The sequence below is a fragment of the Lygodium microphyllum genome, chromosome 30 (assembly GCF_053477565.2).
Source record: "Lygodium microphyllum isolate KBCC chromosome 30, Lygodium_microphyllum_v1.1.10, whole genome shotgun sequence".
Classification (NCBI taxonomy): Eukaryota; Viridiplantae; Streptophyta; class Polypodiopsida; order Schizaeales; family Lygodiaceae; genus Lygodium; species Lygodium microphyllum.
In genome coordinates, this window is record NC_141164.1 from 24,987,615 (window position 1) to 25,006,315 (window position 18,701).

At 38.7% G+C, this 18,701-nt stretch overlaps 1 protein-coding gene and 1 long non-coding RNA gene across 3 annotated transcripts; both read right to left on the reverse strand.

The window, feature by feature from the left end:
- Positions 1-8,279: 8,279 nt before the first annotated feature.
- On the reverse strand, positions 8,280-18,244 carry LOC148009629 (uncharacterized protein At5g01610-like). Of its 2 annotated transcripts, XM_087672567.1 has the most exons (4): positions 17,517-18,244; positions 15,805-15,859; positions 8,594-8,955; positions 8,280-8,488 (listed from the first exon to the last, which is right to left on the reverse strand). In XM_087672567.1, the coding sequence occupies exons 1-4, from the start codon at positions 17,601-17,603 to the stop codon at positions 8,486-8,488; spliced, it is 507 nt and encodes a 168-aa protein (XP_087528693.1). In that variant the 5' UTR covers positions 17,604-18,244; the 3' UTR covers positions 8,280-8,485. The 2 variants fall into 2 exon arrangements, with proteins under 2 accessions (XP_087528693.1, XP_087528692.1); XM_087672566.1 differs by having other exon boundaries at positions 8,280-8,955; positions 17,517-18,242.
- LOC148009630 (uncharacterized) lies at positions 8,951-15,842 on the reverse strand. Its single transcript, XR_015689669.1, has 3 exons — positions 15,711-15,842; positions 10,399-10,416; positions 8,951-10,247 (listed from the first exon to the last, which is right to left on the reverse strand). It is a non-coding gene; the product is annotated as an uncharacterized LOC148009630 (long non-coding RNA).
- Positions 18,245-18,701: the final 457 nt, after the last annotated feature.

Consider the following 18,701-nt stretch of genomic DNA (forward strand, 5'->3'; position numbering starts at 1 on the left):
TCCTTGCCTCCATTCTCATAGACAACATGGAGAGAATTTGTTGATAAATAGAGGAGAAGAAGAGAAGTAATAGAGCTTCTCATTGCACTTCTTCCCTCCCTTCTTCACACTCTCAACCTCACACACTCACACTTGACTCACAACTCACCATGTTGGGATGAAGAAGAAGAGAAGAAGAATGATAGAGCTTCACTCAGTGTCCCTCACTTTCACAAGATGAGGAAATAGAATAGCAAGGAGATAAGGACCTCAACTTTACACACACTTGAACAGCTTACTCTATTCTTTTTCATCCTTTTTATACATGAGATGTCTCTTAGGCATCTAGCCCACTTTTTGTGCCCTCATGATTGGTCTTCCCTTATTTGCATGCCTTCTCTAAGGCCTATGAACCATCCTAAGATAAAATTGGATAGAGCATCTTTCTTTATCCTTGGGAATCTGCCCATACTAATACAATTTGCATGAGAGAAAGTAGCACTCAAATTTACATTACAAAAACTTCATTGCAGATTTCCAATGATGATCCTTAGGTTGTTGTAGCGCAATCAAAAAAATGCCATCAATCCTAAATTAATATCGATACATTGCGCCCTTGCATAACTAGCATCATGTTGCTTTTTATGGGTAATAAGCATAGCTATATAGTAGTCTGTGCAAAATAATAGCTATATAATAGTAGATTACTACGTAGAATAGACACTACAAGCCATGCACAATCAAGACAAAAAAATAGAAGATAAAAAGTATATATGAAGTGAAGAAATGGTACCCAAGTTAGCACGTGGCTGCAAGGATGAGTTATACACCCATACCGTCACATGACATTGAGTTAAAAATGGCTTCATCTACCTCACGGGCTAAACATAATGGTGAAACCATTTCTTTCATGGGAAACTTAATGGACCTAATAAGGTGAGTGAGGATACCCATCTTCGGTTTGTTCATCAACAAATGATAGTGATTGATACGATGGACTTCATATCATAAATCAGTAACATAGTATGTGATAGCCTTATTGCATTTCCTCACTTGTCTTTGAGATTATTTTGCGCTCATTGTTTCATTCTCATGCATTTTGGTAGGTAGAAGTCATCTACCATTTGCATTAGTTGCAAAATTTTCACCTATAACGAAGAAATTGACAAGGAAGTCTTGATAGTCCTCATACAAAGACACATCCACATCCAACTCTTCATTCAATTGTTCTTAACTTGGCTCAAGGGTGATGGGCTTCCAGCTTTCACTCTAGGCTTTATTATAACATAGTCTCCGTTGATTGTCCATGCATGCCTCACAAAAGCATGATAATGTTCTCATCCTTAGAATCATAGATTGATTGAAAGCCCGCAAATGGAATGCAAGGATCAAGATCCTTGAACTCTTGTAAAATCTCATATCTTTGACTTATCTTTGTCTCCCAACATGTTTTCTTGTAGCAAATGCATATGAACATCATATGGTGCCCCATCAACCTTTAACAATTCATGTGTTAAGATGCTAGTGATGGTCTCTAAGATTCTTTTGCACTTATTGTTTCATTGTGATGCATTTTGGTAGGTAGAAGTCAAGTTCATCACTAGCATTTGCATTAATTGCAAAATTTTCACTTGCAACCAATAAATTGACAAGGAAGATTATACTTTTCACTTGCAACAATTTCCTAACACTTAAAAGTTCCAAGACATCTTAACACTAGTAGCAAATAAATACTTAAAAATCATTATCAAAATATGATGTGATAGTGCATAAGCATCCACTAAATCTAGCAAAGAGCTCTACAATAGTATGTACAATAAATTTGATGAGCTGCAAAAGCAATGTGAATAGGAGTCTAGGATAGAAGAGAAGCTCGACATGAGTGTGGATATCTATTGCAACACAAAATGAAAAGTAAAACAACACAATAAGAGCTATCTAGTCTAAAGTATTGTATTAATGAAAGATGTCACTAATCGAAGATTTTGCTAGACATAATCCTCAATGCTCCCCCGACTACCAAATGCTAGTGGACTAGAATTAAGGATACTAGTATCTAAACTGATTGAGTAGCCATGTATTATAGTAGGCCTACTTGATGCCTACGTCTCTCATCTAATTATCAAGTATATATTAAGAGCCATCTCTTTACACCAATGACATATTAGCAATATCCAAAGAGTTGAACTTGTATCCATAATTACAACTCAAAAAAACCGTCTTTGTAATCTATGTTTTTCTTTTGCTTATACAAATTAAACCATGACTCATTCTATAAAGTTGTAAAGCTTAATCTTAGCTTTCTAGCATTACACTTGGTCTAATCTTTTCATACATCTATCAAAAATTTCATGTATAAATACTCCAAATTTATCTTGTTCTTGGCAATTTTTACTAAGAAAACATTGAAAAGATCTAACTATCATAGGACAGTTTGCTAGACATAATCTTTAAAATATAACGACAAATATGTAGTCATCTACTTGTGTAACATTGTTAGCTTTTAAAATTTAAGTGAAAATAAATATATTTTTCATATGATAAGTTGTGATTTGTCTCCTTGTGATCTCTATAAATACTATAAACTTGGTAAATGTTAAGTGCACAATGTCATGATATTGTTTTTATAAATGCTTGTGCATAGATATTGGTTGATGTATAGCACAAGTGCTCATTGGTATCAATTCACACATAAGTCTTTTATATCTAGAAATGTATATCCACGATTAGGTATATCTATTCAAAAAGGAATTTTCTCCATTTTTCATTTGCAACATTGAGGTACAATTCAATATAAACATGAAAATTTATTTGGCATATACAATCACATTAAAGAGGCCCTTGTGTGTGATCACGAACCTTGATTAACCATTATTCCCTAAGAACATTATTTTTGTGTTTGTTCATTAAGAGAGCTTTTAAGAAATTTTTGAGATAGTCAAGAGTATCTTTAGATCGCCAACAAATTATGTTTATCCATAGGATAATGTTTTCATTGTTTTTCTCAAATAGCTAAGAGTATTTCTTGATCAACAACAAATTGCTTATGTGGGTGTAAGTTAGTGTTGTGCTGACATAAATTTATCCCTTTGTGTTAATCCTAGAGTCAAAAATCTCCCTCTCTCCTTGAGCACCAACGATTTCTTAGTAAGAGACTCCAATGTCCACTTAAGGAATAGTCAATCTCTTTCTATCATACGAGAAATGAGATCTTTCAAAAGCTTGCACTAGATGAGGTGGGATTAATCATATCATCCCAAGATAGACAATTGATAAAATATGGAATACACCTAGCATTGGGGAGTGGACATAGCCTAGATATAATTAATGGACTATCAAAGTGGCCAAGTTGCGGATAATTTCACATGTTGGAACAATAAGAAGGAAGTGAGTACTATGGATTACTTGATTGGTTCATCAAGCTTGATAGCAAATATCAAGAGTTTTGGAATTTCAAGCAAACCTATTGGCTTAGCAATAGACCATGATATCTTGTCTCTTTCAAAGTGGCATGTGATCATGTACAAGAGGCACAATCATATTTAGGCTCCCACGTTATGCATTTGTGGAGGCAACCTTACATCTGTATAACACTTCAGTCCAGAACTCATCAATGGAGCTAGATTACAAATTCCATTGGATGACTTCACAAGACATACGGCTAAAGTGTTACATACTTTAGCATCCTATGCTTGCAAAAATGAAATAGGCATACTTGCCTAGATTAGAGATAAATATATATTCTAAGTTCTTAAGACAATAAAGCAAAAGAGCATAGAGGAGGCTTCATGAAAGTCAATGGTTAATACAAATTACTAGACCTAAGGATTGGCATGGATATACTTACACTTTATGATGTTCCAAGTCACGACCCTATGCCATTGCCCTTATTTTCTATGTTGATATTGCAATTCTTTCATAGAAAAGAGCATGAAACATGCCACATGGAGGTTAAAGAATGGGACAACTCATCATCTTGGTACCAATGTTAACACATATTTTCAAGAGAGCAACTTGTGAGGGATTTCAAGCTAGCTCATTAGACCAAAGGCCTATCGTGCCTAGTAATTACAAGACCTTTATGATTGGCAATATACTAGCTAAGATATATGGATCTAGTATGGAGGAAGCCTTGAGTTACTATGCTAAGATGCATGGTATGAGATTGCAGGTCAAGCTAGTTCCAAACATGGATATGCCACTCAACTACATTCACATGCCAAGAGCTATTATTGAGAAAGGTCAAACACACAACAAAAAGATGTATTATTGTTTGGCAAATTCCTATAAGGCATTTAATACAATGCCATGTACCAAAATCACGAGGAGGCTACAAGATACTAATATTCTCAAGGAGATACGATTCAGTATCTATGCTCTATATAAGACGATGATATGTAGAGTACAAGTCCCAAGGGATATCTTAGATTCAATTAGCAACACTATCATAATGAAACAAGGATGCCTCCTCTCACCCACTTTTTTTGGGCTCTATATAGATGACGTCTCAAACTCTAATGATAAACAAAGAGGTTGGAGCTAGTTTGGTGGGGGGTATTGGTGCCAACATTGCTTATGTAGATGGCATTGTACTTATAACAAAGGATATTCCCTGACTTTTTCATTATCACATAATTAACACATGATCAACCACAACTACTAACAAAGAGCCAACAATGTTACATCATAAAGAAGCTTCATCTCTAGGGATATCTCCTTGGATAGAGCACTTGCACTCAATTGAGTGAGATCCCCATGTCCACTTGGAAGGAGATTCAAATACACTCATCATAAACAACTTAGGGCTATCAAGCACCACAAGGGCCTAATGTGAAGACAACTTAGCCACATAAACCTACATTTTCACATAAGAAAGATATTACGCTAAGAAAAAGAGCATTTCCATATTTCTTATACTCTTTTTTAGTACTATCACTCATTCTTACATAGAATATCATCTTTAATCTAGTCTCATAGATATGTCTTTGATCTTTTTTTAGATGAGACATACATTTTTATGTATATATTGGTGTGGTCTCATAGGCCATATGGGCCTTTCAAAGACATCATCACACACACTCTCTCTCAAGATATTGGTTTGATGGTGAATGTAACAAAAACAAAGCTAATGAATGTGCACACCAAGCAATCAAAGACCCCACCAAAAGTACATTATGTGAGACAGTCTATAGAGATAGTATATACTTTCAAATACTTGGAGATTGAGATACCTACAGACCACAAATGGCATACATGTGTGGAGCGACGATTAGTGGCAAGAAAAAGCAAGTATTATCACTTTAAAAATGACTACAACCATACAAATACTAAATGCTGAAGAATATGCTGTATGATTTTTTATGCATATATTCTACAAACAATATTATATGGAGTGAAAGTGTAGGGGAGAAGCATCTCATTTGCATGGAACGACATTGAGAAGCTGCAAAAAGCTTTTATTCATAGACATTTAGGCATCAAAAGCACCACACCATATATATTTATGATTTCGAAAACTGGCCGTCGACCAATTAAGGTACACGCTATGATCGGAGTTCTGAGATATACCACCCGAGTACGTCAAATGGATGACAATAGGCTCCCCAAATGGACATGGGATGCTAGCATACGCCTACAGAAAACATGGAAAAAAAAGCACTTTCAACAAGATGGGTATTGGATATGTGTAAATGGTTTAAAGGATGGAGAGTTAATAGATATCTAGATATGGCATCCGAAGATATATGCATGGACACATTTCAATCAAACCTCTTACGAGCGTATCAAGCAAAACATTAAAGCAAGGGAGCAAATGGCAAACTTGCTTATTTCAATATGCATATCTATCCTTCATATTGAGAATCCTACATGCAAGCAGAGGCACACACTCAACCATACGTAGCTAACCCACTCTCGGTGGTATTTAGACAGAGTATTGCACGACTTCGAACTCAATCGCACACTTTATTGATCAAGACAGATGCATGGAGTGGACAGGCAAGAGAGATGAGGTTATGCAAGCTATGTGGACTAGAGTATAGAATCAAAGCACATGATTATGACATGCCTAGCATATACACACGTATAAACAAACTTTGATATTCCTTTACAAGGGCCACTTCACTAGTTTCTGATCACTACTCCTATATCAAAGTTAGAAGCTCTCATCATCCGCATGTTATACTTTCGAGAGAACCACCTTGCATAGATCGTTCTTTCATTGTAGCTACCCTTTCCTACCATGGGGGAGGAGAATCATTGTGCATCTGAAAAGGTCCTATGGGTCATAGGGTCATAATTTGGCCTTCTATGAACGACTCCACTCCACTTCACTCCACTCTCTCTCTCTCTCTCTCTCTCTCTCTCTCTCTCTCTCTCTCAAAGAAACACTAATTGGCTAAACTAATCAACTTAGCCAATCCATGCATCCACAAGCCTAACAAACATACAAGCATCCACTCTCTCTCTCAAAGAAACACTAATTGGCTAAACTAATCAACTTAGCCAATCCATGCATCCACAAGCCTAACAAACATACAAGCATCCACAAACCCAACACACACACATGAAGATATAGTGAATCATTGCTCAAGCTAGGGCCAAACCACCTAGATTCTCTACATGGAAGGAGATTAAGGATATACATTAACCACCAATAAGGAATTTCTTGAGGTAATGTAACCACCTAGGTTCTCTACATGAAAGGAGATTGAGGATATGCATCAACCAACAAGGTATTTCTTGAGATAATGTATAGTTTCTTAACCGTTCCAAGTCCCATTTAACAATTATGCAACTATCAACTACCTTTTTTTATTGTCAATGCTAAGATTTAGATTTGTTTCATAATATTGTTTACTTTCTAACACTTATGTCATATTACAAACAATTGTAGTTAAAGGTCTCAAAGGTCATTTCAACCTCTTGCAAACATTTATAAACCTCTCTCTAGATACTTAAAAGTGGCTACCCAATGGTAAACCACTTATTTTATTAACCCATTAACCCAAGTTCAAAGCTTCCCTTTTTCTACATCTATACTGAATGACCATGTCAAACATAAGAGTTGAACCTAAGACCTAATCACCATGCATTCATTCAACTTAACCGAGCTACACCTATTTGCTCTCCCTCTCTCTCTCTCATTCATTCATTCATTTATTATTTTCACAAAGTAGGTTGTGCCTAGACAAGGACTTTTCCCCTCTTCAACCTGCATCTCTTAGGTATCTCTCCCTTCTCATTTCCCTCAAGCTTCTAGAAAGCCTTTTAAAAGAGAGCAACTAAAGTACTAACACAAGACTATCTAAACAATGAGAGATTTTGTTAGCATTGCCTACTGAACTAAAGAATTACATGCTCAAAGAAAAACAAGCAATCATTGTTGGTCAACAAACCCATGATATAAGTGCATCACATTAAATGGATCGGCTATTTGAACATTAAATCTATTATCATTAACAATGAGAGATTCAAAAATACATCCTATGCTATACCTTGAAGGGCAAGGCACTAAATAAGATGTTGGTCTTAGTCATGAGAATTTATTGGCATAGGCTTTTGCCTGTGATCATGGTTGTTTCCGTTGGACTAGGCATGGTCTAGTGTAGTCCAATTCAAATCAAACTACTATCTTACAATGGACTCATTGACTCTTCCATTGCCCGTTTCTCAGCATTACTCACAAGGGTACTCTATACAACTAGTCAAGAGGATCTAGCCTATTCTTGAGAGAAGTATACCCTACTTTACTAGATTGATTCTTCATTTTTCTTTTTCTTTTTTCCAAGAGCTTGATTCTTTCCCTTGTCAACCATCAAAACTAGCACAAGAAAAAAGAAACCAGCACAAGGCAATGCTCCACTAGTACAGACTCTTGCATTGCTCCCTTTGATATGTAAGTCAAGGTAGAAAATGTGGGATGCAGTGTCACGCACAACCATAATGATTTATGGAGGTCTTTCCATGAGCCAATTCCAAACTATAAGGTATTTAACACCAAAAAGACAATCAGACCTGTCACCTCAGCACTGAAGATTCATGTTGCAAGCTCATTCACAGAACAGCTACCAAAACAAAATCTTTGGGTCACTTCAATAAGCACATTGGTTTTTATTGTACCGTTTCCATGCAATTAAATGTAGCTGATTTATGTTCGTTGCTGCATTTAACTTCAATTGGTCATGCCTTAGATGCATAACAACACATCTGCAAATATTTAATTGCATGTGTCTTTAGTCTCCTATCCCATTGCTGTGCAAGTACTTCAAAAATTTTGAATGTCTGAAGTCATTCTAAGGTTTTCTCTTCACGTTCCTGTCAAGTGATTACCATCCCCAGTGATGGGGGAATTTACTGCAACCAGAAAAAGAGAACTGCCTAAGAGTTAACTACAACGCTCGGGCTATTACCTTAAAGCATAACAATTTACAATATCAGAAGTTATCCAGCTCTATTCCATCTCGTTTCCTGTCAAATAATGACCATCCCCAGGTGATAGGGGAATTCACTGCAACCAAGAAAAAAGAACTGCCTAAGAGCTAACTATAACACTCAGGCCACTCAGGCTATTCCCTTAAAAGCATAACAATTTCCAATGTCAAAAGTTATCCACCTCTATTCCATCCCGGAGCACTTCATAAGCAAGCAAAGGCCTGCCTTTTCGTACACCAGCTGTAAAGTATAGCTTGTTTGTTGCAGTGTCTGCAATAATTGCACTAATCTTGACCCAAATCAGTAATTTTGTCTTCATTCCTTCAACCTGTGTAAACTGTCCTTTTGAAAGTACACCAGAGACTTGCTTTTGATACCGTAGAACAGAAGAGTCCTTGAACCCAACCTCACAAATGCAGGACATGAACACAGTCAAACATCCAGTGGCTTCATCAAACTCATAATGTGTTGCATTTTTTGGAAAGAGACCTTGAGGTAGCTCAAATTCTTCCAGTAGCTCTGGTAAAGACTTCTGCATCTTCCCTACAAAGGCCCTGAAGCTTCATCAAACTCCTGAAATGTTGTCTCAAAACACAAGTTAACGCAAATTAATCAGGCTTGCAATCCTTTCTTTGAACTCTTCCTCCATCAGCCCCCTCTCTCTCCTCATGTGTATCCCCTGCCTGAGCAGCTAGTGTCCCTGCCAATGCAGCTGCTCACCTGTTCATACTACTGGGCCCACTGTGCACACCTCTAGATGCACACACATATTCCGGGTCTTCCATGAATTATTGGCACCCCCCACCATGGCTCAGAGGCTAAAACAGGTTTAAAAACAAGGACCGCACATAAAATAGCTTCCCATGTACCCGCAGGAAAAACAGAGAAATACGACAGGGTTTTTACGCAAAGCTTAAAAACTAATTAAAACAATGAAATCAACATCTGCAGGATAATGCAACGACTTTCATTCAGGAAACAACCCAGCATTACAGCATAGGGAAATGGCTTTAGCCATGCATAGGACTATAAAGTGCAGAATAGTAGTCCAAAATTGTATTCACAGGTGCAAAGAGGCTGTCATCTTATGGAGAGCAACAATCTCTCTGAAGCATCTGCACATTATATTCTTTGCACGTATTCCTTCCCAATATGGACATCCCACTGACTTGACACACACACCCCCACCCCCAAAAAAAAAAAAAAAGAGGGCATTGAGTTCTCACACACAAACATTGTTCTGTAAGGTACTCAAGCCTATCACCCTGAACCTTTGGATAACGCTCTTTGACACTGTCATATCCACATGAGCTACAACTCACAAAGATATTTGGGTGATGGAACATGACAAGGTTTCAGTGGCATCTCCTGAAAATGACACAAAACATGAATGAAACATCCAAACTGTAATGGACCAGAGACAAGGGTCTGAGGCCATCTTGGGGGTTCCTATATAAACAGACTTCAAGCATCTAAGACACTACCTTATGTCATTAGTATTTCTAATTATTACTGTAAGCTTAGCTAAATATAGCCTTGGTGCTATGGGCTGTGTGGTGGAAAGCCTACAACCCACACATCGCATTAACTCGACTCTCTTAGCTGAGAATTTAGTTAGTTCAGTTTAATTGACTACACAACTTAGATGACTCAACTCATGATCCTTTTCGTGCTTGCTGCACTGGAGGGAGAATCTAGCCAGGTGCATCGGCACAGAAAATGCGCATGCATACGCACACACCACTCCTTCTTTGACCATCCTCTTCACAGCCATTCTTTTTTGACTGTGGAGCTTGTTTCCCCTTAAAAATGTGATGTCCAAATATTTTCAATGGCTGGACAATGGCACAGCATAATCTTAGTACAATTTTGAGAGAGTTTGGTGAGCAAAAACAGGGAACTTAGAGAAGTGAGCTTCCTTACATCTACTCCTCACACTTTCCCTCACTTATGTCCCTCAGGCATTATCTCATAGCTGGCCAATACCTTTGCCTCATCGTTCATCTGCATACAGGAATCAACAGCAGAATCACAAAGTGAATATTCAGCAGATAACATGCCCTTCTAGAGTAAATGCTAAGACTCAAGTAGACAAAGTTAATGATAAGATTAGTGTGAAACAGCCAGCTGCTCAACCCAATGCAGCTTCATGCCAAAGTAGAAATAAAAAGTGAAGGACCATGATATATCAGGAGATGATGGACAGCAACCACCCTAGAGAATTGATTGCTTTAAGGCAACATCCTATTCAGTCCAACAATAAGACCACGTTCACTCCTCTTCCTGTACAAACCATGATTTAAAATGAATGCAGTCCTTATGGGTTGATGTGTTGACAGGGTTCAAAATTTTATTTGAATGAGCATAGACAGACCTTTTCTGTACAGCTTTCTCATTGATGTTCTGACTAATGGAGGCAGTTTTGGAACTACGGCTCCAAATGCCACCTATGTAGGGGAGTGAATTTTTCCTCATTAATAACGCTCATTCAACAGAGCAGCCGTATAATGCTCTGCTTAGCTTTTAATGGTTGTTCAATGGATTTTGCAGGGTAAAATGTATTCATTTCCAGCATTGTGTGCCTCTCATTCTTCAATCCCAAATGTTGCGAGTTTTACTGCAGATTTGGTTATAGTGTTACAGCTTGGTACAAGTCATATCAAGAAACAGGCCATCATCTGAATTCTGAAAAAATGGTAATCATGGTCTTGCAAGACAGAGAAAATCTTAAGCTTAAAACCTATGTCAAGGTTGGAAGAAATAAGCTAGTCAATGCTTGTTTCAGAGTGGAAGCAGCTTCCTCTTTGCCAAGCAGAGACCTATGCTAAGAAGAATGATGGTTGAATTTGCATGAGGAAAGCACCTCAAGGATGTTTGCTATCAAGAAACAGGCTATCATCCAAGTTCTAAAAAAATGGTAATCATGATCTTGCAAGGCAGAGAAAGTCTTGAGCTAAAAACCTATGTCAAGGTTGGAAGAAATAAGCTAGTCAATGCTTGTTTCAGAGCAGAAGCAGCTTCTTCTTTGTCAAGCAGAGACCTATGCTAAGAAAAATGATGGTTGAAAGCATCAAAACTGGCAAGTGAGTTAACGGTACTTCTGAAGCAGCTCAAAAAGCGACCTATTAAGAGGGTTAAGGGGGAATGGATGTTGGACTTACAACAAGCACTAATTTAAATTTGCATAAGGAAAAAACCTCAAGGATATTTGCTGCCCTGCCCCCCCCAAAGGAAGTTTGCTGCTGCAGCGCTCTGTGTGTGTGTGTGTGTGTGTGTGTGTGTGTGTGTAATGGGTAATTGTATTAATTACTATAAATGTAAAATACAAGAATCTGCATATTATATGGTGCTAAACTACTAGTGTAGCAACCTCTCAAGCAGCCAATATTTCTGTACACTCCAGACGAAAATCAAAAATGAATGCATCAACACAAACAGTGGAAAACAATCATCAAATGGCTGCGTAGAGTCTATCAGTTTGGGTTTTCCAAAAATCCAAGCTTGTGGATGCATGGATGCCCTAACATAAGACCAAACCTTGAACCACCAGCCAATAGAGAAACCGATGGAGATAGGTCTCCTTATTTGTAGTACAAAAGAAGCAAGAATTATTGGAAATATTGCCATGAAAGACCAACAGCAAGAGGAAGTCCACCCATCAGCGCTCTCCAAAGAAGACTTTGTATTTGAAGGGAATTTTATTAACCCAGCCCACCATCACCCTAGATTTTCACCAAGCTCTACCTTTGTGGAGGCCCCAAAAGGTGTCAAGAGTGCAACAAATGCAAATACATATGGACAAGACTGAAAGACAATAAAAACAAGAGAAAGGGAGAGAGAAAAGAGAGATAAGAACACAAAAATCTTCAGTCAATGAATGCTAAAATGAAGCGGCCGGATGTACAAGGGCTGTTAATGTATCTCCTCGAGCCAAATCTCTCCCACCAACACCTAAAAAGCAAGTGAGGAGGGCCGGCTGCCAGTGGGGCATAAATAGCCCAAAATAAAGCCATAAAAATGCAGGCGGCCAACAAAAAACTGGCCAACCTGATCAGCAACCAGCAACTGCAACATAAATGAATAAAATAATCAACGCTGACCAGCCTACCTACCACATGGCAGTCACCTGCCCAAAAAGGTGCCCATACACTGTGATTGCTGGAAATGCCCACCAACTGATAGGAAAAATGTGTAATGCCCTTCAAGAGAACCTCCGAGAGAATTGCCTACACCAACTGTATCCTAAGAAATGCTAGTCCAGGGGATGACTAATCTCTAACACTCCCTCTCAAATCTTGGACATGGCATAAGGTTCAAGGATCTACAATGCTGTCAGAGAACAACCTGAGGAAGTGCTTTCTTAAACAAATCTGCGAGATTATCCTCTATCTTGCAATAAACCACATCAATGGTCTCATCTAAGATCTTCTCTCAAATGAAGTGGTACTGAATCTCAATGCCCTTCTATTCAACTTCAACCGAGCTTATTGTTTTGCTTTCTAGAAACAATCTTAGAAGCAACCAGCATTTCAGCTTCAAAGAATTGGCTTGCAATCGATCATCACTTGGGTGCAAGGAGGACTTCTCAAGCACCCCTTTCCATGACTGGACTAGATGAGTCAATAACATTGCAGATTTAAGGCTTACAGGCTGATCAGCATTGATAACATGCCACCATGAGGCCTGAATTCAGGTATTTCCGTGTAAAATACTCATCTTCCAGAAAGACTCGTGCTATGAAAACCCAAGGCTGTTGACCCACAGCGAGTGCTATCATGTGTGTCTCCACATCTAACTCCTCCCCCCATTCTTTTAGGTGTACAAATATGATCCCAAGAAATCCAAGTAATGCCAGAGAGATCAAAAAGGAGCTTCCTGAAATTTGAATATTGGGAGTTTCAATAATTGCTTCATCCCAGACCTGATTTGGGAACTCCAAGTGAGACGAGTGAGACAAAAAAAACTGCCATGAACAGCATTATAATTGCTGAAAGCTGGACCCGATCCAACTACAACCCCCTGTTCACATGGCAGGGGACATGAATCTGCAGAGGGACTTGATGGAACACATGCTGGACAGATGGACACCAAGGCAGAAAACACAGAAATCTGACAGAAAAAATGGGAGAGAAGAATTCTGGGGCCTTGTCTGAGTAATAATTCAAACATGCTAGAATAGGATTCAATAACCTCAACTGAGTGAGACTCTGACTGTATATACATCTCTGGGTCCACAATATATCAACACAGTTTGATAGCTACTAAATGAGGTCAGACCTGGTACTATAATCAACCAAAAACAACCAAGAATATCCTAGTAAATACAAACAAGACTCTGAATAGCACGCCAAGGAATACAAATCCAATGCCATGTGGCAATTGTCCCACTACCTCACTTTAATCTTCTGTAGAATTCTGCAATTTGAAAATATGCACTTGTCCCTTTCCTCGTACTATTGCTATGGATTCCAAAGGGTTGCTCTGCTACAATGAACCTCTCAAGGATCTGCTCAATTTCTTGCACAACTAGGATATGTTATGAGAAAACTCAAATCAATACACTCCTCTATTATTGACTTATGGAAAGAAGAAGAAAAAGAAGGAAGACAGGAAGAAGGGAAAGGAAGGAGGGAGAGAAGGGGGAGGAGGAGGCTAAGGAGGGCTTGTCAATCGTGAGCAAGCAAGAGAAGGAGATAAGTAGGAAACAAAGTGAACTGCACAAAGAAGACTAGGAGAAAAGGTGTGAAAGCTCTCTGGGTAAACCTGTTTCCCTGCAGGATGGACTGCCCAAAACGGCATTTCAGTTCCCATTTCGGGCCAAGACTGCCGGTCCGTTTCAGGGGCTGCCCGAAACACCGTTTTGGGTTACTATGGCTCAAAGAATGATACCTTGAAAGCTCTTGCAACAGACGGAACTGGGAAGAATGTTGTTTGCTGATTCATGTTTCTTGGCAAAGGGTTTTATTACAGGTTCTCAATTAATCTTCTTCACTATCAAGGATGATTTTTGCTTGCTTGGTATGATGTTTACTATGAATTAATGGCTGCACTTTTCACCTTTTCTATAAAATAGGCCTTGGGAATTAATGGCTACACAACTAATCAATCTCCATATCCTTCTGGTATGGCTTTGTGGTTGGCAAGCTATCAGTCAAGGCAAGTCATTCCACCCACTCTTGCCAGTTCGATGCATCAACATAGTAGCATTCTTGGCACTGTCTACAAGAATGAACGGAAGATAAGCAAGTTTGATAATACTAGATGAGTAGAGCAAGCCTTGGAATAAAGCATTTTGGATGTTTGTACACAAAGTTGGCACCCAGTCAACAGAGCATCCAAATGTATTAGGCTGTCAAGTCAGCTGTGGGATGACCCATGAGAAAAGCCCAAAGAACTCCATTAAGATTTGAAAAGTAAGGAGTCTTAATGCTATCAATCCTCTAACCTAAGACACCGTATTTAGAAGATTCTGATGCATGAACATATCCCATTCATGCCACAATCTGTGAGCTTTGCCACACTTTCCCAGCTAAGAACTTTGTCACACTATGTGCCCAAGTGCAAGGCAGAGAAAACTCATCTGCTGAGCCTGCAAATACTTTCAAGACTGTGTCATGATGTCTCCAATGTAGCTCCACAAAGACAACATTCTACAGACTGGATATTAAATGCCAACCACAAAGTGCTGGAAGCTGCATACGAGAAAACATGTGAAGGTGCTTCAATTATAAGATGTATGATGTATCTTACAAGGAAGAGAAAAACTGAGAGAATCTACGAACAAAAACCACCTTCACAAAACTTAAAAGTGAAAAACCTGCCTTGTTCACAACATGCTTGTATACAAATCCTAGCTTGCACACCAAAGATTTATGTAGATTTATTAGGAACAAATTGTAAGCTTGTCAAGGTTTTTGTCTATTAAGTCGTATCCTTAGGAGCCAGCATCACAATATTTTGTTTTCAAGATTTCTGGTTCTTCTATATATCCTTTGAAAATTGAATATATTTTATATTTGCATGCTTGTATACAACAATAGAATAATCAGTACAAAAACAAATGGAAGCTAGGAATAAGATGTAAGTTTCAAGAAACAACAAAAAGATGAGCAAAGTTGAGGACTTGTATAATTGATTTATAAATAGAATTCTGCAACAAAATATATACAAAATCAAAGACTAAAGCACAACATCTTATCAGATCAATTGATTACAAATATCATATAGGAGACAAACAGAAAAGGAGGGTGAGAACAAGTAGGGATGGGTGGCAGGCAGGCTGCTAATACAACCCAAACCTTTGATTGTAGGTGTGTCTGCATATGTCTATCCATCCAAAAAGGTTGTTACTAGCTGAAACTCAAACTAGCGTTTTAAAGAAAAACCGTTCACCTCTCATCTTGTTGAACAGCCAGCTCGTTCCTTCCCCCATGCTGGTTGAGACTGACTGTAAAACAGTTGATTATGCAGTTGTAAGAAACAAGGTAATTGATCAGTTCAAAACAGTGTGGAGCAAAGCACCTTGTTGTTAATTTTCAGAGAAATAGACCTGCTGTCAACATCATCTAAACAATAATTCTTACCACGTTCTTCTTAAAAGAGCAGTTCAGCATATCCTCTGAAAGCAACATTGTTACCTGACTTAGGGCACATCTTGTCTCTCCTCTATGATCTTGTATCTGAGGGGGATAAGATCAACTTCCTCTTGGAGTACCTTTAATAAGGTCCTCCACATTTCACTTACATATCACCACATTTCAAAACTGAAATTTTACTTTGGTTCTATGCTTGTAAAGCTCAATCATCTAATGGCATTCCGGGTGTGAAAGAGACCCAAAAACTATCAAAGTTAATGAACAAATATTCTCTAACGTCATTTATCAACCCAACACTAACCAAAAATTTCCTTAAATGAAACCTCGGATTATAGCATGTGGTTTACTGTTTAGCACCAAATGGGTAAAGCCTAGCTTGCATTCAAATGTGTTCCAGACTCTTAACAAACACCGTATGGTTTAACACGCGATGAAGATAGATCAACAAGCACTTATTCAGTAGAGCAACCGCACAAGCCCAATGAAATCGACTATTCTTGCACTTCAATAGAAATCTCCTGACCAATGCACTTACCCAGAACCTGGACTATATAAAGGCAGTGCATCCCACGATAGTTCAGCTGCAAAGGAAGTGCCTAGTAGACATACACCACAAGTGTACACACCCTACAACATGGCAAGGCTTCAGTTACAAATCAATATTCCATTTATGATTATCGGCCCTTTTATGAAGTGGCATATCCACTCGTGCATCTTGAAATATCAGCCTAGCAAACTACCCTATTGCACAGCTAGCTCCTGTCCAAAGACCATCTGCCACCTGCATGACTGCAAAGACCAGCTAAATCATCAATGCCATGACTCTATTGTTGTGATCACTGGGCAATGGGCATTACTTTACAGAAATTCAAACAGCAATGCCCTGAGATGTATGGGGAAGTTTCAGTAATGTGCTTCAATGTCCACTTGGTCAAGAAGTTTGGAGAAGTGCTTCGACCATTGCCTAACCCAACTGGGCCCTTCAAAAGACACCAATCATACTTCATTATGAACCTTCCATAACTGTAGGAAACAGAGTTGATAAGCTTGGAATGTTCTGTGTGCTCATCCTGTGCAAGAACAAATGCACATTCACTCCATTCTTCGCAAGGCATTGGTACCTTGTTTGTAGACTACCAAAGACTAATAGCCTGAAAGAGAGAGAGAAAATTTGGTTTTCACTTTGACATGCTTTGTTTGAATTTTGATACCAAAACTGCATTTTATGTTTCCATCACTGCTCAATCTGATATTACTCTGCTGGACGCATGGCTTGTGTAATACATAGATCTATATATCGTGGCTCTCCTTTAGGCCTGGTTATTCCTGGCAAGCAAGTCCTATTTCTAAGCGTCTCCACCAGAAAGAACATTTATCAATGCAACGGTGATATATAGCCCCTGTCTCCATTTCTTTTTCTTGTTATCATAAGCGTGCCTAGCTTTTGAAGGAATACTAGAAATCAAACAGACAAATTAAGAAATTCAGGAAAAGGAGCAGCATGCTTACATTGATATCCTGGCCTAGAGAAGCGACCTCCTGTTTAGCTCTCCTTGCGAGGAAGAAAGAAAGGCCCTTGGTGAGGTACGAAGTCATGATGACCTCTACAATCTGTCAAGGGAAGACCGGCCAACGTAAGAGCAACCGCAACAGCAACAGCAGCAGCCGCAGTAATACTACTGCTTCTCCTCCACCTTCTCCTCCTCCTTCTTCTTCTTCTTCATCCTCGAGGCTCGACAAACCAAAGCCTTCGACATGTTCGAGGTAGAACCTTGTCGTATTCTTCCCATTTTTGAGCCTGCCTTCTACCAAACGGGAAGAACTGAAGGAGGAATAGTTTTAGGAGACTTTTATAATGCATATTCATCAAAATGTAAGACGAGTCACGATACAGTGTACTTCTGGCTAGGCAAGCTTATAGGGTAAGGGGGGCTATATAGTGACCTTTGGACATAAGCTCTCTCTCTCTCTCTCTCTCTCTCTCTCTCTCTCTCTCTCTCGTGTATGCGATGGCATTTTGGCAACACCGTCAGGTGCCATTGCGCCACAGACAGCATCGTTGTCTACACTGGCACATTATCATCAGACGCCATAGCTCCCTCCTTGTTTTGTTGCTTCAACTTTTAGCTCCTCGTATGACGGCCATTCAAACCCTTTGTCTACTAATCTCCATTTGCAAGATTCAATCTCTTAAAGGTACCCTCATTTGTTTTACGTGACAGGGTCGAATACAATCTCAAAGGCAAATTTGTTGCAATCAGTCATCTTTTATATTGTGTCTTTGCTATTTCTGCATGGGAACTAGTCTGCCACACCTTGCAATTTCTACAGGCTTATGCTTGCCATCAATATTCTTAAGGTAAAATATGATTTTTTAGTACATGCATCATGCCTATTGATCCGGTTTTTTGGTGCATACATTGTGCCCTTACTCAAAGCTTGCATCTCATTCTAGTTTTCATATTATGTTACAAATTTTCTGAGAGTTGCATGAGCAAGGGATAATTGTCATCTTGTATAATAAAGGGCATCCCTATGTAAGTTGGTTTCACTTGGTACAAGTTTCGTATTGGAGAAAGGGATGATTGGTACAAATCTCTTTGCTACATTCTGTTCATATCTTCGTTTTCCCCTAGCTATACCCAATACTTTCTTGGAAATGCATTTGTGCTTAGTGTGCTCAGTGTTTTATCA

Excerpts from the sequence above, each read along its gene's own strand:
- LOC148009629 (XM_087672566.1), bottom strand. The coding sequence starts at position 17,603 with ATGACTTCGTACCTCACCAAGGGCCTTTCTTTCTTCCTCGCAAGGAGA. Across the intron at positions 15,860-17,516 it reads CTCTAGGCCAGGATATCAAT|TCAGTCTCAACCAGCATGGG; the intron begins GTAAGCATGCTG and ends ACTGTTTTACAG. Across the intron at positions 8,956-15,804 it reads GCTGTTCAACAAGATGAGAG|GGAAGATGCAGAAGTCTTTA; the intron begins GTGAACGGTTTT and ends GGGCCTTTGTAG.